The 21148-nt window shown below is 43.1% G+C and overlaps 1 protein-coding gene across 1 annotated transcript in view; it reads right to left on the bottom strand.

Annotated features, from left to right (window-relative positions):
* The window catches only part of SYTL4 (synaptotagmin like 4), a 35390-nt gene extending 14957 nt beyond the window's left edge, over positions 1-20433 (bottom strand). Inside the window, exons 1-3 of the mRNA XM_075834513.1 lie at positions 20349-20433; positions 1139-1310; positions 98-313 (exon numbers count right to left, since the gene is read on the bottom strand). Coding sequence (XP_075690628.1) covers positions 98-313; positions 1139-1257 — 335 coding nt within the window. The 5' untranslated portion in view covers positions 1258-1310; positions 20349-20433. The remainder of the gene's footprint in view (positions 1-97; positions 314-1138; positions 1311-20348) is intronic.
* Positions 20434-21148: the final 715 nt, after the last annotated feature.

The raw sequence follows: 21148 nt of genomic DNA, 5'->3' as shown, positions 1-21148 counted from the left end.
TTTCGAGAATGCAGAATAATAAAAACCACGACAAGAACATAGATAGAATAAAATTACATATATATATATATATATATATATATATATAAAAACTCACGCCTCCTTGATGCAGACGTTGCACTTCCATCCTCCAGTCGAGGCCTCCATCCGGCAATCTTTACACACCAGATGGCTGCAGCTCCGACAAGTGTTTGTTTTAGGGACCAGACGCCCCACATTCTGCTGACATCGGGCGCAGGTTCGGTCACTGTAGCGCTGACTCCCCCTTTTTGCACCTTTTCTCCGGATATCTAGAAGTTCATTCTTTAATCTCCTATTAAACAACAAACCAGCAAGTCAAGTGTTGCAGATACCCAGGAATTTATCGAGGTTCAATTAATCAGATTATTAAGACTTTTACCCAGGAGCATATACAGAAATTATAGGGGCCCATAACACAGAACAGACCACACCCCCAAAATTCTGTGCGAACTATTGTCATCTTATCTCTTTATTGGGGACGGAGCTCCTTTTCCTGAGACAGAGATCCAAATCCCCTGCTTGCCTTCATACTATGATAAAATTCAGCAACCACTAGGGGGAGCTCACCGCACATTGATTTTATACAGTCAATATTGAACTCATCAGGAGCTGTATCAGGGAGCTCCCCCTAGTGGCGGCTGCAGGTAAACAGAAATTCAGAATTTAAGGAAGCAATGAGATCAGTTCAGTGCCGGGTCTCCTTTCACCCCGCGCCTCAAATCAGTGACGTGTTCTGCTTCTATAGTAGGTTTGCCGTTACTTTTTATCGGATCACCAGTAAAAAGTCCTGAGCTCATCTGGATTTTAAAAGTTGGGCGGAAACCAATATGGCTGCCATTAGATCTCCCAGGGGAACTCTCTCTAAGGTTTTTTTTTTAAGACTTTTGAACTGCAATTTTATAGGATATAGGATCCTAGAAAGGCTGAGTCTGAAAAAATTTAATGGCAGCCATTAGAATCAGAAAGGACTAAAAATATATTTTTAAAAAAAGGTAAAAATTTCCTTAAAAGAAATATATTAAAAAAAAAAAAAAAATTAATAATAATAATAATAATAATAATAATAATAATGTCTAAAATGCAAAAAAAAAAAAAGGCAGGATTATTCCTCCCTCACCTAATTCTCCGATCTTCCGCTTTCCGTAGATCTTCATCTCTCTGTAGGACTTGCAGGATGAAATCCTTTTCCGTCTCGGACAGGAAGGACAGATTTACCATCTCTGGATTTTGCGTCATGGTTGCTCCTCAGTTCTCACCATATAGAGCAGCTAATTCCCCAGTCAGACAGCCTAAGACGACGAAAGGGAAATAAAATGATATTAACATACAGGTTTATAAGGGGGGGGGGGGGGTTGTCTGGGAAGTTATTAAAAGGGCAGTTCAGTATTTTATTCTACAATAAAAAAAAGTTATATAAACTTCTAGTAAACTTTGCATATCAGTTCTGAGATATCTGCTTGCTGTCATTGAATTATTTACATTCTGCCCTGACCTAGTCCTGCTCACACAACTGATTACAATGTAGTGTAGACTTCTTATTTGAGCTACATACAGTTGCGGGACGTTTCTCCTGTCCTGGCTGGCAGCTCGGATCTACACTTATACATTGTAACAAACTCTCAGTGTACGAGCAGATTAGTTCAAGATGGGTTTCTAGCATCTGTTTTATTAACTAGAATGTATACATGCATTGAAAGCCAGCAGAGATCTTATAATGGTGAGAAACTAAAAATAACATACATTACAATGTTGCAATTTTTTTAATTCTACAATCATGGCTTTATTTACTTAAGTCCGGAGAACCCCTTTAAATACAGTCTAAATATGACCACACAAATCCTATATCAAGCAGATCAGCACATCCTCCGTAGAAAGCCTCCTAGAGAGTGCATCCAATTTTTCGCCCGTCTTGGCGGAGTCCGCTGCAATAGGAGATGCAATGGTTTTCCTATTACTATGTTTGCCATGGGAGACAGGAATTCTGAGCCCCACCCCCTTTATTTAAACCCCACCAGCCTTATCGGAAATAAATAGGATTGGGAGGAAGCGGACTCTTGTTTTCAGTGTCAGAAATCCAGAAGACCATTTTTTCAAGAGCTCTGGAAGACCTGCAGACTGATGAGTTGATTTTATTTTTTTGCACTGTTCCTTTAAGAATAAATTCACAGAGAGACCATATCTGATCCAATATGGCTGAACACACAGGACTGCGCTATACGGTGTATGGGCCGCGGAGCATGGCAAAGCCTTTGTATCACCTCTCAGTATGAAAGCCACACACGTCCCATAAAGTTACCTATGGATAATGTTAGGGAGCGTGAACCGGACGTCACACGCGTCTCTGGAAGGATCCGGCTGATAAACCGTTCAGGGCTTGAAGTTCTGCTGTGAGAAGTGAACGGAGAGAACAGAGCGTGGGGGTGAATCTCAGAAAATACTCTACAAAGATGGACTAGAGAAGTCCACTAAAGAGGAAAGAAGAAAATCCAAGTTCCATTCAATGTTTGCAGAATTGTCTGCAGAAGAAGAAAATATTTGCAGTGACTCACGTTAAACCGGCGTTACCAAGTATTTCTTTACACAGCTGCATTGTAGTATGGAAAAGGCGATGAATCAACGCAAGATCAAACATGATCACCAATGAACTGACGGCATGACTGCTGGCGCCTCGACAGTTATAGGAGGCAGTCAGAGGCACAACTCAAAAAACTTCTGGGTCCCAATGCAAAATCTCTTATACCCTCCTGCACCTATCATGTGCCAGAGAGGACTTTGGGCTCCCTCAGGCACCTGAGTCCGGGTGTGACTGCTACCTCGGCACCTCCTATAGCTACACCCCTACACAAGAGAGACAGACTGGTCTATTCCCATTATGAAATGAATCATGAAGACCATCCCTTGCCATACGCCCTTCATTGGGGCATACGGACATCATACATGGTGGTCCATCACTCGAGACTCCAACCTATGAGTCAAATTGGAGCGCCTCTCCTTCTCTCTCTCACGGATCAGGCCTCTCCTTGTATTACATGGAAATCCATTCATTTGAGCGGCTGACAGGTTTATTACCACATTTATGGTCAGCCACATCTTCCGCTAGAATAACATCTGATCACCATGGGTTTCCGGCGCTGGATCGGCGGTGACCACCTTCAATTTAAAAAAGGGACCGGTCTCGATGTGTCACCCCTTTTAGGGAGTAGAATTCTTTGAACTAATATGTAAATCGAACGTTTTAATGAAAACTTATAAGTTCTTAAAGTCACAGGTCCTAATCCTGCTGTTGACTGCTCCCATTTCCCCATGAGAACACTTCTCACCTCTCACAGTTGAGCCGTCTTCGAGGACATTACTTGGATCCAGATCACCATCCACATCAATAACCTTCACTATAGAAGCCGGTTAGGGCATGCCCCCACGTGGCGGATTTCCTCCGCAACTGTCCGCATCAATGCCGCACCTAATCCGGGTTGCGGATTACGGCTGCGGATCTGCCCAAAATGTGCAGTAAATTGATGCGGACTAGTTGCTGTGGACTGCGGTAAAAGTGCTTCCCTTCTCTCTATCAGTGCAGGATAGAGAGAAGGGACAGCACTTTCCCTAGTGAAAGTAAACGAATTTCATACTTACCGGCCGTTGTCTTGGTGACGCGTCCCTCTTTCGGCATCCAGCCCTACCTCCCTGGATGACGCGGCAGTCCATGTGACCGCTGCAGCCTGTGATACTGCTTCTGTATCCTGGGAAGCCGGACTGGAGACAGAAGCAGGGAGTTCTCTGTAAGTATGAACTTCTATTTTTTTTACAGGTTGCTGTATATTGAGATCGGTAGTCACTGTCCAGGGTGCAGGGTGCAGAAACAGTTACTGCCGATCTCTTAACTCTTTCAGCACCCTGGACAGTGACTATTTACTGACGTCGCCTAGCAACGCTCCTGTAATTACGGGAGCCCCATTGACTTCCTCAGTCTGTCTGGAGACCTAGAAATACATAGGTCCAGCCAGAATGAAGAAATGTCATGTCAAAAAAGCAAGACGCATCCGCAGCACACATAACATGTGCATGACAGCTGCGGACTTCATTGCGGAATTTAGAATCTCCATTGAAGTCAATGGAGAAATTCCGCCATGAGTCCGCAACCAGTCCGCCACTGGTCCGCAACAGACAGAGCATGCTGCGGACACCAAATTCCGCTCCGCAGCCTATGCTCCGCAGCGGAATTTTACGCATCGTCTAAACGAACACTTCTAAATTTAAGTGGAAGTCAATGGAAAAACGGCTCCGCTGCGGATTAACGCTGCGGAGTGTCCGCTGCGGAATTCAAGTGAAATTCCGCCACGTGTGAACCCAGCCTTAGGATGTTGAGATCGATGTGGATATAGATGTGGATGGTGATTTTCAAGTGCACACTCTCCCCTATGACTAAGATGAAGTGTTATCAGTTTTTGAAACTTTTTAGGACGACCTCAACATTCTTTTTATACGTTTTGGTAGAAAGGTTCAATGTGAAGAGGAGTCAAAAAAAGTAAATTAGAACAGGTGCCCCATATTTGGTGTAAATTGTTGTTGGACAGGTCGCCAGGAGGTGGAGTAAAGGAGAGAACTTGCCAATCAAATAGATTACGCCGCTTTGCTTAATTCGGCTCATAAAATCGCAACGTCTTACAACACAAATCGATAAATCTTCCGCCGCGTTCACGTTACAACATCCGGTCAGAACTATGAAAAAAAAATATATATATATATATATAAATACATTTTTTATAAAAACAAAAAAAAAATAAATAAATAAAATAATAATAATAATAAAAAATATAATAAAATAAATAATAGTGAAAAACATGCAGCTCCGGCCGCAGGAACCGGCGTCTGAAATCTCAGGACTTATATAAGAAGTTGCTAAAACTAAACAAACACCTGAAACTTTTCCTGCTTTTGCTCAGTACCAGGTCGCTGAAGTGACGACGCTTTATCAACACTACACGGGCGCAGTCACATCTCGTGCAGAGACTTTATCATTTCAGGCAAAAATAGCCGCCACAATACATGCACCGGTATTTAAAGGTCTGATCAATCATTACCGCTTCAGGTGGACGTATCCGACATTCTTTGTTGTACATGGGGGGGGGGGGGGGGGGGTATATACATGTGGAACCAGCTATATATTTAATAATATTACAGGACGGAATCTAGATGCAGAGAGACATTAAACTGAATCTTAACTTTTTGACTTGTTTTTAGGTCTTAATTTTGTTCCGAGTAAGGTCGGACTCACACGAGCGTGTTCGGTCCGTGATATACAGTCCGTACGTCGGCCGCATTTCCCATATCAAACACTGTGCAGGGCGCCGGGCTCCTAGCATCATAGTTATCTATGGCGCTAGGTGTCGCTGCGGGAAAACGGTCCTGTACGGACATCAGGTTTTCACTATTTCTGCGGGGAGGCAGGGCCACAGCGTTATAGATAACTATGATGCTAGGAGCCCGGCTCCCTGCACTGTATTCGGTCCGGGAAATGCGGCCGACGTACGGACTGTATATCACGGACCGAACACGCTTTTGTGTAATGAGTAATGGTGTAATGAGCAAGAATATGTCTTTATAGGGGCTGGAGTGCCGTTTTTGTGATACAGAGGTCCAAATCCCCTGAATAGACAACAGGCACAGGTAAATGATAAAAAGATGGCGGCCTGCAGCCACCACTAGAGGGAGCCAAGTACCTCTCTGAAGAAAGATTTGTTAGGGCATGTTCACACGTAGTGTAAATACAGTTTTAGTTGAGAAAGATCCACGGCATAATGCAGTAGCAACAAAGTAGATGAGATTTGAACAAATCTCATCCACACAGTGTAACTGCAGAGCGGGAAAAAAAAAAAAACACAAAAAAAACAAACAAACAAAAACCTCAAATTGACGTACGGTACGTTTTTTTAATCCACAGCATGTCAATTGTATTTGCGTAATCGCTGCTCATGTAATGTGGGTCTTTCTCATTGAATTCAATGGGGAGGTAAAACCCACAACAAATAGGAGATGTTGTTTTTTTGCACCGAAAAAAAACCTGCTAAAATATGACACTTACAAAATTCTGTGTTTCTCCGTCCAGGCCGGCCTCTGGGATGATGTTTCATCTCATGCTGCAGCAGTCACATTGGATGAAACGTCATCCCAGGAGGCAGAGCTGCAGGACGGCAGAGGGACATGTGGCCATGGCTACGTGAGTATCCAAATTTTTTTTTTTTTTATGTGTGGCTTTCTGCAGCGAACATTCCGGTAAAAAACCTGCACCACAATTTGGTGCAGTTTTTCGTCCTGAATTTCCGGTGTACATTTACGCAGCGTATGAACATAACCTTATTGAGTGCAACGGGAGCTGTAGGATTCCCTCCAGTAAGCTCAGACTACAATGGTATTAAAAACTTTAGCGATTAAATAGTGACGTAGCCTGGACCGAAGTAGATATAGTTTTGGCATGATACGGACAAACACTTTATCAATCCAAAACTACTTAACCCAACTCCACCCGTTCACCGTGAAATGCCAAGGGAGGGAACTAAAAACTAGAAGATAGAAATATCTCCAGGTCTATTTATGTGTAACAATTATTTTTCCTATAGAGATTAATGAAATGGACCGATGTAAATGTAAAAAAAATAACCAACGATAAAAAAGTCTTGATTAATATGTGTCGCTCAAACATAAAAATATACTTTTTTATGGCTATAAGTTTGTGACTTTCGTGCTCACATTTCATTGGGCCTTCGAGCATCTTCACATATATACCGTCTCCTTGAGATCCAGATTGTACATACATTGTGAAAACATCCCATTCACACAAAGAATCATTTTTTAGGACATGCTGAAATTTTTGCATCCATGTGACAAAAACACAAAAAAAAATAAAAAAAACTTTACACCATTCAACAAAGTGCCCTATACATTCTCTGGTATAAAGAAGACCAGGAGTCATGTATGAGATGTTTGGTTTAGGTGAAATGAGGCAAAAATAATAATTAAAGGGCAGAAAACTAAATGGATGCCACACGGCAAATTTTTTGCGGAAATTTCTGAGACAAGAATCCGTTCCATACATGTGTATAGGATTTTTGAAGCATGTTCATAGATTCTGCAAACCATCTTCAGATGAATGGAACAGTCGCAGGAACGTCTACAACAAATCTGCCGCATGTGAATAAACCCTTAAACGTTGTGGATGAAGACCTTTGGTTTTGGTTTTCCTTGATGTTCCTTTGGATTCTCAAATCAAGCCAAAGCTTCCACACGAAGGACAAGTGACCAGACTGAAGATTTTTCTTCTTCTAGATATGACTACTTAGTTCATAGGAAAACATGAATTACTCTCAGAAGAAGGAAAAACGGGAAGAGGACAACCAGCAACAAGATGGATGGAGAATGATGAAGACGCCACGGAGAAGCCCGAAGATCCGGTTAGAAGGTTGGACTTCTGAGAATAATTTTTGGTCACCGCTCACCAGGAGTCCAAAAACTAACATTGGATGACACTTCTAGAGTAATTGTTCATTGACATTCGGGATCGCAGTCAGTTCAAAAATACAAAAACTCCACAAGACAACAAGTATTGGTTGAGTTTTTGGGTGAAGCCATCATGGTTTGTAAACATTATTGATGTTTTCTAGGGTAATCTTATACCGAGTAGATGAATACGAGTCGACCTCCACCCTCGTACACCTCCGTGTTGACTCCTGCTTTTTCTTTTTTCTAGCGTCGCATATCTCCAGGTGAGCGGACGTTGCTCGCGGACTCGTGCAAGTTCTGGAGGAATGAGGTTAAACCGGTATGAGGAGCGCATAGTTCACTCTCCTCGACTATGAATATTTGTTACACGAGAACAAGTTTACGTGAAATGAGTTTGTAATGTGGGGCCAGAAATGCCTGGAAAATCATTGTATTTAGTGACAATTCTGTAAAAGCCAAAATTAAGAGTGCAAGACAAAGCAGCTTTTCTTCTTGCTCGGTAAAGGCCTTTGTCAAATTTTTTTTTTGCCTGAGTAAAGTATCTTCAAATGGGTTAAGAACCTTTACATTCAATTCTGATCCACGTAGAATATGTTCAATAGAGTGTTAGTTTAAGGGCTCATGCACGGCCATACAGGCTCCGTCAGGTGCCCCAAGATATTTATTCCCTAGAAGCTGCACTTCTTTATGCCTCCAATGGAGGACGCCACAAGTTTTTGTTGTGTCGGATTCATATAACAAAAAAACATCAAGAATTTGCCCTGCTGGAAACCAATCCTGTTTTTCTATGGAGTGAATGCAAACCACAAACACGACATGCCCGAAGACAATGGAGGTCAATACACCCCAACTGAGCAATTGTGATCCCTAATGTTTATGTCCTATTATCCATACTGACCAAATGGGGGGCAAATTAGAAGGATAGCAATTAAAACAAAAATAGTAAGATCTAACCCAGGAAATGGTCAACAAAAACACTTGGAACCAATGACGCTAAGGCCTTGTTCACACAGTGCAGATTTTGCATGCATTTTATTTGCCAAAACCAGAATTGTATACAGGAGAGAGACACTTTATGGCTTCCCTTTATATATTTCTTCTGTTTAGGTTCAGTTTCTGGCTTAAAAATACATTCAAAATCTGCATTAAATCTGCACTGTGTGGACAAGGTCTTGAGGCCCATTTACTCGATCCAATAATCGGCTGGACGAGCTTTTCTTCAAATACTCGTTCCCGATTACTGGCCTGTATAAACAGCAAACGCTCGTTTGTTGACTGATCCCATCATTTATACAGTCTATAAAATCCTGATTGTTGGCACCACATCGACCTGTATAAACCAGGGATGCGGTGCCAACAACGATGCAAATCGTCAGAACAATCACATTAACAATCGTTCGTCCCTACACAAAAAGGATCGGCTCGAGTATAAGGGCCTGTTAACGATCTGCAATCGACTGATTATATCGTCGATCGGCGCTCATTATGGGCATAAATCTGCACAGGTAAACCAGCCTTTAGTCCCCGCTCCGTACTACAGCACGGTATTATTTTACCCTAGAACGAGACTGCACCCAATGGAGCATGCCACAGGTTTTTTTTACTGTTGGATTTATACAGAGGTGAAGTAGGGCCCATACACTTATATAACCCTGCGTTATGGCTTTGTACAACTTGGACGTTGTATGGAGCGATTAAACGGCCGAGATCTATGAATGCTACTAGTAAATTATGGATTCTCAGGCTGCGTTCACACTGCCATTAGGAGGCTGTATCCGGAGCGAGCCAACCAGGCAGATGTAAAGGTAGAAGTAGCGCTACATGAAGTTCTATTCTATCCGTCAATACAACGGAACCCCCGACGGACCCCATTCTAAGTCAACGGGGTCTATCAGACGCTGGTGGTATCTGCTGTACGATGGATCTGGCAGGGTGCCGCGGCTTCCATTATGAGTAGAAGCCACAATACAAAAGGTGAACAGAGAGTAAGATTATGTCAGCGGTCGTAGGGCATAGATTCACAAGCCAGGGATCTCAATGTGTGCCACATAATATTTTATCTCTCCAGCAGAGAGTGAGAGATATAGATTATATATATATATATATTACACACACACACACACACACACACACACACACACACACACAAAAACAGCTAACAAGGCGGGGGTCCCAGAGGAGAGACCACCCTAAACACCGTGATCCGCTATAAACCGGTGGACTGGCCTCATGAACATCAAAACTCCACCAATCCAGTCATTACATTTTTTAAGTGTTCAAAATTTCATAGTCGGACACAACAAACCTCATATTTTTTATTTTTATTTTTTTAAACCTTTCCCACCTCCGCTCCTCCACCGTCTCGTGTGCAGGAAGTGGAAACAAAAAGTCAAGGAATAGGGGGGGGGGGGGGGTATATTTGTTTTCTGTGGTATTTGCTTTGTGTCTAATTTCCATGAGAAGATCTTCCTAGAACAGCACTAAAGAAGAAATGTTTTTGGGTTTCAAAAAGTTGCTTCCCTTTACAATCTAATCTGTATAGAACTGAGACATTCACATTAGGTAGAAATGTAAAATCCGACCCATGGGGAAAGTCTAAGGCCTCATGCACACGACCGTAGTGGTGTGGACGGCCGTGATTTGCAGCTCGGACGGCCACGAAGTGTCACCCGCGAGCCGCCTGCAAAATGTGCGCATTAATTTCTATGAGCCTGGACCGCAAAACACGGACCGTGGAAGCCACGGTCGTGTGCATGGGCCCATAGAAATGAATGGGACCGCAATTCACCCGCAGATTTGCAGGTGAATTGCGGCCGCAAAATCACGTTGGTGTGCATGGGGCCTTAGGATTTCAGTCTGGAATTTGCACATTTTATTTGATCTGTAAAAGGTTTAGAGGGTGCGCATTCACATAGCCGGCACGGTCAAAGTACTTTCCGATGGAGAAACAGCAGGGTACGTGTCCTTTTTATCCATGCAGTTAGAAAGCGAAACCAAATACCATCGCAACAATTTACAGAACATGACATTGGATATGAATAGGACAATACTTCCCCAAACATCACAACTTTTCCTTCACTTTTTTTTCGAGATCTGCAAATTTTTGTTTGCTCTTTTTCTCTATGGCCCAATGGGCAGATTAGACAGAGAAACCTTTTATTACAACTACATGTAATGCCCTTAAGGTTCATAAAGATAAGAAATCTAAGTCAAGTCAGGACCCTACTGAGAATTACGCCGGATACAACGTGTATAGAGGAAGAACTTGTCTCCCAGCTCCTGTGGCCGTGAAGCCTTTAGAAGATTCATTCCAGCAGAGACAGAATAAACATATATCAGACAAACATTACACCCTACAGAAACACCCTCTGCCAAGTTATATTCCAGTATAGTACGGTATCCTGAGAACCGGTAGTGAAAACACCGCCCGATGTTTTGTATAAATTGTTTTACGTCAGATTAAACTTTATTTGTATTGATCACAGGTCAATCATTCTGATCTTTAAGAAGCAAGTTTTCACGGTCAGGGCTATTCAAGTGCCTTGCCTAGAGTTTAAAGCAGTGATGAGAAGAAAAAAAAAACATAAAAACCCGGTATGCCATAAAAAGGGCAACGTGTATTTTGATAAAATCAAGGCTATAGAAAATCCAGTTTTTAAGTTGTTATGGTGTAGAATAGGAGCGGATATCGAGCTAGTGCCCTGCCGTGGCCTTCCCCCTCGGTGACGTCACCACTACATTTTCCCGTGCTTTTTGCCATGGGGCGGAGCCTCTCCTGCACAATGCGCCTACAGGTCTCTGTACATGCACCAGTTGTATATGTCTTTCTTAACCCAATAGGAAGCAGAAGGGGCGTGACAATGGGAGGACACTCACAATGATTGACAGGGACATGAGGGAAAAGGGAGGAGTTAACACACTGATTTAAGAGGTTCCGGAAAGGAGTCCGGTTTAAATTAACAGATCTGGTAAGAAAAAAAAACAAAAAACACACACAACAACAAAAACAACAACAACAACACAGTGCTTTAGAGAAAAAGACAGCACACATTTACTACACATGTATAAATATGCCCAAAAAAAATCCATTACATCTGGCTGAAACTTTTTAAACAAGAGATATCCTGGTGTAGTTATAGTAGGTGCAGAAGTAGCAGTCGCACCTGGACCTGAGGGGCCAAATGCCCCTCTGCCCCATAGGAAGATACCACTATTATAAATGTCAAGGTCGGTGGGGCCAGTTACCGATTTTGCATTAGAGCCCAGGAGCTACAAGTTACGCCTCTGCATAAATACATCGATTATTGGCACAACATTTATTATATCAGTCAAAAGCTTTGTGCCCTTTGGCTAATAAATATAGAATATGGCCGTTTCCTCGCCCGTTTTACATAATGGTTCACGATTCCTTGGGCTTCAGGAAAGGGAAGTTAAGGCAGATTTTGTCGATTTCTGCTGACACATGTAAAACGTAGAATTACAATGGATTGGTGCCAGAATCCAGGCCTCAGAGCGGTGAATGCGGTGAATGCGGTAATTACCCAATCGCCACCGCTCCTTGTTCTGCAGACTCAGGCGATACGATCGGTCTCGATTCTGGCAGGAACATAAATCAGATAAAGCTGCAGATGTGATCACTATTCCGGGGTACGAGCGGTTTACGCCTCTCACTGACGGAGCTTTAACTAGGAGCTCCCTGAAAATACACCAATGTGGCACAAGAATACGTAATAAGTGGACAAGCCAAGTCAATAAACTAGAAACCCCCCTCACCCAATAAGACCAAAAGATGCTCTTCTCAGTGCCCTTTTGGCTTTGTTCACACTTTGCAGCAATTAATCCTAAACAGGAGAAAAATCTATCCTAGTTTTGGCAACAAAAAAACAAGAAGAATCTCTGCGATCGGGGTCCTCTGATCCCCATCCTGCCTTTTCCCGCAGTCACTGGGCTCCAGTCACTGAATTATGAGGTCGTCAGAAGTACGAAAACAGCTGAGCTACGCCGTTTTTGTAATTCCCGTGAAAGTGGATAGCGTAGCCCACATTTACCAAAACCGGCACTTCTTATACCAGTCTAAGTAAAGAAGTCAGCGGGAGAAATTTGCCCCAAATTTTTTAAAGGGGGCCCCCTTCTTAATAAATCTTGAGCAATTTTAACGGTCCGACTGACAATTTCCTCCTGTTCCACATATAATAAACTTGACATGATGCGCCAAGTGTTACTGCTAAAATGCCGCACGTCACATACGATATTCTACTGCCACAGTGTACGTCAAAACCTGGTGTAAACTACATAATAAGTGTGCGCCAGTATGTTATACCAAGGGCACTGTCTGAGGGGCGGATCACGGCACTGGGGTTCTCTCTCCGTCTCTGGCATTTTTTGAAGCCCTTTGTCATGCTCCGCCCCCAAGATCCAACAAGCAGCTTAACACAGACAATGGGTTTCGTCCTGAGTGTTCCTTGAAAAATGAAAAAGGAAGGATTACCAACTATATTGAGCCGTTCTGATGGTCAGATGTATAGGGTAGTCACCAGTAACGGGTTCGATTTTTATCCTTGAAATATCTCACTATATAAAGCCGGGATTATATAAGCAGCAAAAAGTACCCCACCCTCTCATTCTTCTCCGTCTTTGCCGTCCTCAGTGTTATCGTTTGGTGGGAGGACGTGAAGCCCAATAAACGTACACAATGACCCCGAAAATCATCTTCTAATTGACGCGAATTAAAAACAAGGCACAGTTGTTAAATTCTTGTGTCAGGGATTATTTTCAGCAGGCCAGAAAGGAGGTTTTATCGTCCTCTTGTTTATTGGGCCAGATGCTTCGGATACATCACCGGTCAGTCACAGGGACAAGTATCGGAGTCTATAGTCAGCCAGAACTGCAGGTCAAAGCGACGGGGCAGGAAAGAACATTTCATTATTTTCACATCTAACTCGTATAATATTTTAACTGAATTTAATAATAATTATAATAATAATGTAGGAAATCTGTGTTTTGTTTTCTAGCATCATTAATAGTCGGCGTCCTCTTCAAAGACGACCGCGACAGGTTACACAAGTGTGTATTGTGGTGGGAACCTTTGCTTTAATATCGGAACTTATCTATATACTAACCCCTGGTTACGCTCTGTAATATACCCCTGAGCTCAATTCACAATCATGCTGGGTAGAGGTTGAAACAGTCAGCAAGCCTGTTGACAAACACACCCCTAAAAGCTTTAGATGAGCTACTAGAATTCATGGGGACTGGTATTTTTTCCTATGTCAGCAAAGATGTCACATTTAAGTATGCAAGTCACCAAAACAAGCTCTGTGTAGGCACTAAACAAGAAGGGAATGCTGAGAGATTTCTGCTCTGAAGTTGCAGAATTGTGAATGCAGCTCTGGAGTCTGAAACAGGCTATAACGGTACAAGACAAGTCATGTAATGTAATTACAATGCTGTTCAAAGGTGGAAAAAAACTTTAGTGACAAAACTGATCCCAGAGTTTCTCACCAGGATATGGAGGCCGGACAGGTGCATAAAGTGCACAACTTTTATCATCCGTTCTGTTCAGGCAAAAAAACAACTCGGCCGGACAAAACGGTTATAGATGAACCAGCCCAAAAGGAAAATGGTGACTAATTTTATCAAAAAGAAAATGCAAAAGTTCTGAATAACAAAAAAAAAAAATATCTCATTTTTCGCCAAAGAACACAGGAAAAAGTGATGTAGTGAGAAAGTGTCAGGCAAACGACCGTCAGCGAATATTCAGGTGTTTCCTGGAGAAATGTAGATTACGGTTACATGATAAGGGATTTGCTTTAAAAAAAAAAAAAAAAAAAAAAAGTCTATTTTTCATTTTTGTACGGCCGTAGAAAACGAATTGGCACATGATCAGATTTTAAATCCCCCTCCCCTCTTGCACTGATGGTCTTGGCCAGTCGCTGTTTGCATATCCGCCACAAAGACCTGCCGTACCGACAAATGACTGCAGCCAATCACGGCATCTCTGCAGATATATAAGGTTGGAAAACCACTTTAAGTTTTGCTCCACTTCTTTTCTCTAGCTGGCCCGCAGCCTGTAAGGGTCAAATGTGATATATTCTCCCTCAAGTAATGAGGAATAATTTTGAGTGACTCCGGTCCCGAATAAGGCAACGTATAAATTAAGAAAACCTCCAAAACAATCTACCTCTACCTAAACCAAAAACATTAAAAAAAAACAAAAAAAAAACACCTCCGCTTACAATCCATCTTTCCTTTAGGCAGAGGTGCTGGTGGAACACATTAAAGGGGTTCTCCGCTTTAGACAATCCCCCTTCATTAGAAGGGTCCCCCAACAATAAGCTGACCATAGTGGTACCCATAAGCGATTAGCTGTCATCAATAGGGAAACCTGGCTATATGTGTTCAATTCCCCTGCAGCGCCTCCACAGGGGAGATTAAGCATTACACAGTGAGATTCGAAAAGCTTTTCTTTTTTTTTTCTTTGGAGATTGAAAGATTTATTCTGGTGCCTGTAAGGCTGGGTTCACACAAGCACATTAACGTCCGTAATGGACGGACGTATTTCGGCCGGAAGTCCCGGACCGAACTCAGTGCAGGGAGCCGGGCTCCTAGCATCATAGTTATGTACGACGCTAGGAGTCCCTGCCTCTCCGTGGAACTACTGTCCCGTACTGAAAACATGATTACAGTACGGGACAGTTGTCCTGCAGAGAGGCAGGGACTCCTAGCGTCGTACATAACTATGATGCTAGGATCACGGCTCCCTGCACTGAGTTCGGTCCGGGACTTGTGGCCGAAATACGTCCGTCCATTACGGATGTTAATGTGCTCGTGTGAACCCAGCCTAAGGGTATGTTCACACGAGGGCGTCCGTAACGGCTGAAATTACGGGGATGTTTCAGCCTGAAAACATCCCCGTAATTTCAGCCGTAACGGCATGTGCAGGCGCTTGAACGCCGCGTCATTTCGGGCGTAATTGGCGCTGCTATTCATTGGAGTCAATGAATAACGGCTCCAATTACGGTCAAAGAAGTGACAGGTCACTTCTTTGACGCGGGCGTCTTTTTACGTGGCAGTTTTTCAAAACAGCCGCATAAAAAAAAAAAAAAAAAGCAGATGTTTGGAGGCGTTCTGCTTCAGATTTTTCGGCCGTCTACGGTCAAAAAAAAAAACGGCCAAAAATTAGCCATGTGCACATACCCTAAGAGCTCGTCCACACATAATAGAATTGCTGCAGCAATTCCGTAGAAAGTAGCCGACATTCCGCTGCAGTGAAACAGCGCCATTTCCTGCATCTTCGCCTATTTTGCTTCGTTTTTCTCAATGTTGGGATGAGAGATTCAGTCACTTTCCGCAGCAGGAATGGACAGGTACGAAAAATACGCACCGCAGGTCAATTTCTGGTCGGAATTTTTTTGCAGCGTGTGGATGAGATTTGTTAAATGTCACCCACTTTATATAATTGGTATCTTTATTTAGGAAACAGCGCAGTCGCCAGACACGAGAAACCTCTTCAGATCATATAATTATGCAAGAGAAAAATAATGACAATGGTGGAGAACTCCGGTCTCCTACAAGCGGAGGTTTGGGATGTGATCACGGGGTTCAATGACATAGAAGAACCTCATAGTATTCCTCTGGCTTTGGATGTCCACAACATTGAACCATGCAGAAGAAGAAAAGCCTCTCAGGCCCCTGAACACGACCGTGCCCGTACTCGCTGTCCGGGATTACGGGCACCGTTGGCCACTGACAGCCACCCGCATTTGTGTCAAGTATGGCGAACACCGTCCGTAAAATGCAAAAAAAAAAAAATAGGACACGTCCTCTCTTTTGCGGAGCCTTTCTACGGCACGGGCAACATCCCGTAAATATACAGGAAGGTGTCAGTCGGCCATAGAAATAAATGTGTCTATAATTGGGGATGAGCGTAAGGGATTTTACTGTCCGCAAATAGAGATCCATAGTCATCCGCAAATATGTGACAGTATCAGTAATGCATCCGGATACTGAGCCGCAAAAAAACACGGGAGGAATCTTAGGGAATCCCCCCTGGCGTTGCATAGCAACACTTCCACATTTCTATCTCCGTAGCCATCCGCAATTGTGGAAGCGCCCATAGACTTCTATGGAGAGTCCGTGCCGCAATTGCGGACAAAAATAGGACATGTTCTATGTTTTGTGGATCATTTCTACGGCCCGGACCCACCTCCGTAAATATACTGCAAGGTGTCCAATAGAAATTATCGTATCCTCAATTTGATCTGTAATTACGGATGAAAACTACAGTCCTGTGCATGGGGCCAAAGATCTGTCCAAGCTGCTATGCTGACAATTTTGCAAAAATTCAAGGTGGTCATGTCCCATAGTAAGAAAACAAGACCCAAAAAGTAAGAACCACGATCAAACGACCATCCTAATCATCCATTATTGAACATTTTTGAAGAAGTTGAATAAGAAAATCATCGTCATCATAATATTCTCGAAAGTACAGATTTCTCTCATGCGGAGAGAAGCCCATCACCTGCAAATTTTTGTAAAACATATGACCTACTGCCCCCCCATACACACAACTTCTCAGCTCAATCCAATAACTGGGCAGGAATTGGGCTGCATAAATTACAGATCTGGAGTACTGGTAAAAATTGGTGTCAGTGAGACATTTTCTTGTACACGCCCGTCCTACAAATATTTTTTGACAGGTCATTGAGACACAACAGCTCCAGTAGGGATCTTTAGGCTGATACCCCACTGATCGCTGGAAGGAGAAGCCTACGGCACTCTTCTATGCACCGAGAAGTAGGTTTGGAACCTCAGAACCACTTGAGACATCCATGCTCGTCTGGTCCAGGGCTCCACCTAGGACACCTGTCAAAAGCCTGAACGAAAAAAACCTTCCAAGGCACCGGGAATGCAGTAAAACGTAATTGTTGCTTTGCCCTGAGGGATTAGTTTAGGTGAAGTTTTACTGCATTCCTAGTGCTTTGGATTTTTCATCACTTAGACTCTTAGCTCAGATATTTCTGAATCTTCTAGATAAAAGTAGAAGCACCCCCTACGTCTTGCAACTGGTTAGGTGCCAACTCATAGGCTCCATCTTCTAACATGGACCATTGACATGACAAACGGAGGAAGACTTTAGGGTACCCGCACAAACCCTGGAAGTGGCGCAGCAGAATTGGGTGAAATCCTCAACAAAACGGATGTGATTATCTACTGCATTGTGAGAACAGCACTTTTAAGAAGGATCTCCAGCCCAAATGTAAAAATGACCACATATTAGTAAATTACTCGTTTTAGCGTGGTGCGGGTTTTCGGACAATAAAATCAATCAATAAATTATGACGGTCTGATCATATGGACCCAATTTAAAAAATTCTGTTACGACAGGTTACACTACCCACCACGTGTTATACATAAAAAGTTTCCTACTTCCATTATTTCTGTTATTTATTTATTTTTGCATGGAATACGTGGACTTAAAATATAGAGTCGCGTTTACCATCTCAGACGTTTATGGCGTATCCAGAGGATAGGTCATAAATGTCCGAGATATGCGGGTCCCACACCCATCTCTAGAACTGGGGTCTCAGACCCACCTTCTCCCGCTGTCCCGGGTAGTATGGAAACAGCCAAGCTTACTGAGCCACGCTGTTTCCATAGAACCCATAGAGGTGAATCAGTTACAAAAACATCATAGCTCAGCAAGCTCGGCTGTTTCTGTACTCCACGCACCTCGTAAGTCAATAGCTGGGGACCAGTGACAGTGGGAGGAGTTATGACGGAGATCAAGGGCCCCTGTTCTAGAGATAGGTGTGGGTGGCCCCCGCATGTATTGGGCATTTATAGCATATCCTGTGTATATGCCATAAAAGATGAGAAAACCCTGTTAAGGGCTTAAACGCGCCCCCATATTTTATGTAAAAAAAACAGAAATGATAAAAATTGTATTTTGGACCCCATGAAGTAAGGACGCATACACACGATTATGGATTCATGTTTTACGAGTCTGAAATATGGCACCCAAACAAATCTATGGGTCCATAACGCACGCTTCTGTTTTAGGGGATCTGTGAGAATTTTTTTCATATTTCATTGAATGCTGTATTACAGGGGTCTTCACCCCTAGAAGCAATCCGGCGACTCATAGGCTTCGCCATTTGCACAAGCCTAAAGGCTTAGTCACACGAACGTGGAAATTGGCCGTGTTTTTAACCGCCATCATAAAAATCAATGTACTTCCATGGGACTAGTCACACGGCCGGTGTCTTAATGGACCCTGTGAAAAAATAGAACATGTCCTATTTTTGTCAGTTTTCACGAATTCCTCAATAGGCTCGAATCTATGAGGGATCCGTGAAAACGGGTCCTGCACAGATGCAAATCGGTCGTGAAAAACAGCAGTTTCACGGGCGACTTGACGCACATTCGTGGGTATATACAATGCACTAAAATCATACACAACTACAATCAGCAAAAACACCCTGAATCATCCAGTAAGAAGGTATTTGTTTATACCAGGTAACACATAACAGGAAGTGCAGGTAAAATTAATCCTGGCTTGTCATTTCACAAAAACCACCCTGACACTGTGCACTCTTCTAACCGAACCCACATTCCCTATAAAACCAGTGCTGCAAATAAAAATAAAATATCGAAATAAAACGGACGGTGAGAAAAATATTTGCCCCCCCCCCCCATAATCACTGGTTTACAACTACTTTATCACATCTCTCAAGTTCATGTATTTGCAGAAGTAATTCAATGGGAGGTTCAGGTCTGAGAGATCCGCACAGATTTTGGGTCTTCGGGAGAAAAGATGGTGGAGAATCCCACCCTGATCAACGGATATCACTGGGGGAATTGCAAAGGGAATGGGCATATGAAACATTCAATGGTATCCCTTTATATCAACGGGCACCCACAGAGGTCAAGAGTAGTGCTGGACATGGAGGGGGTCCTGCAGCGAGACCTCCCCCTTTATCTCAACATTCTCTAATTGGGCATTTTAAAGGGGTCCTCTACACCATTCATCTGAGTAAGACGACTACTGCAGCCATGCAGATTGGGAAATTCCAGTAAGACAAGATGAATGCGGCCTGGGACGGTGCACCTGGAGTAGGATTACAAGTCCCAGCTATCTGCTGTACAGCTGAATGCAATCTATTGTTCCCCATTATCAACCATTTCAGGCTATGGGAGAGACCGACTGTAGGATCTAATGGAATGACTGACGACAAAATATCCCCCCCCCCCCCCCATAATCACAAATTTGACTACTAGATCTCTAGTGCGGAGACTCTCAATGCATTTACATCCATAGGGATGACCGATATCGACCTCTCGTTTATAAACTGCGCTTTACTATACTTAGCGCTATAGATGGAGTGTCCCTTTAAATAGGGAGTCACTGCTTCGAGGTTCAACTCTGCTACATATCGCAGACAGCAGCATCAGGATCCATTCAGTAAACGACAGCACTAAATCCATCAAATGAGGTCTGGCCGGGTTTAACGCATCTGGATTTGCAACCTTATAATCCAATCACAATGAAAACAACAGCAATAATATTGAAGCCACAATAAAAATAAAGATACAATGTATCGGAGAATCACAATACAACACTGCGGTCTATGATGGCGCAACTGGAAAAAAGGAGAATGCAGCTCTGCTCAGAGCAAACACAAAGGGTTATACAGGGATATGGAAAAGAAATGACCAGGAAACAGGTGGCAGCAGCTCAGGGGATCAGGGGCACCTGGCTGTAAAAAGTTAGGACCCCCTGTTTTGCTATATATAGACACCTGGTGTAATGATCAGGGGGTCCTGGGTGTTACCTGCTCTTGCTGGAGGGAGTCAGGCTGGATCCAGGTCTTATGTCCACAATGCAGAAGAGACAGAGAGATCAGAAACTTTCACAGGAGCAGCTGCAGCAAGGACTGGGAGAGGCAGGCAACTCTTAAAGGGACCACGCTCCAATTTCTCTCAACAAAGAACTGCAACAACCACTTAGTGTCCTATTACATGGCAAAAAGTAAAACCCTAAAACCAAAACCAGGCATGTTCAACAGCATTACAGGACCAGAGGTGACATTTCAGGGCAAATACCAGTTATTTCTATGGAGGAAAAATATTTGCAGAATGTGCGCAGCCGGTTATTGTATTTTTTTTCCTACCTTGACAGTTTTGCAACAAATGTAGCGATTCGAAAAAGTCAAGTGAAAGTTTCTTGCCACTGTGTATTTAATGCGTTAAAAGTTAAGGTAAAGCGCGCTCCATCTGTATGTGGGTTATAGCCTGGGCTGCCCGAAATAAAAGATGACTTATTATTTGTAAAGCGATAAAACGAATATTTGTAAGTAATTTTCTATGTAATATTGTATAATGGAAAGTTCCTAAACCTTCTAATATATTTTGTATTAATCCCGCTCCAGTTTTACATTTTCTGCTTGCTGTCAGTGAATGGATTTTTTTTTTTGTTTACATCCCAAAAACCTGTCCTGAGCACATCCAACTGCCACAGGTGCAGGGCTTGTTACAGTGTATCAGAGATCTCTCTTGTATTGAGGGAAGTGTCAGCCATTCTGGGCAGTGACCGTCTATCTGAACAACACCCTGCGCCTCGAGGCCTCTAACC

The sequence above is a fragment of the Rhinoderma darwinii genome, chromosome 8 (assembly GCF_050947455.1).
Source record: "Rhinoderma darwinii isolate aRhiDar2 chromosome 8, aRhiDar2.hap1, whole genome shotgun sequence".
NCBI lineage: Eukaryota > Metazoa > Chordata > Amphibia > Anura > Rhinodermatidae > Rhinoderma > Rhinoderma darwinii.
Note: the sequence above shows the minus strand (reverse complement) of the source record. Positions and strands in the feature narration are given on the sequence as shown.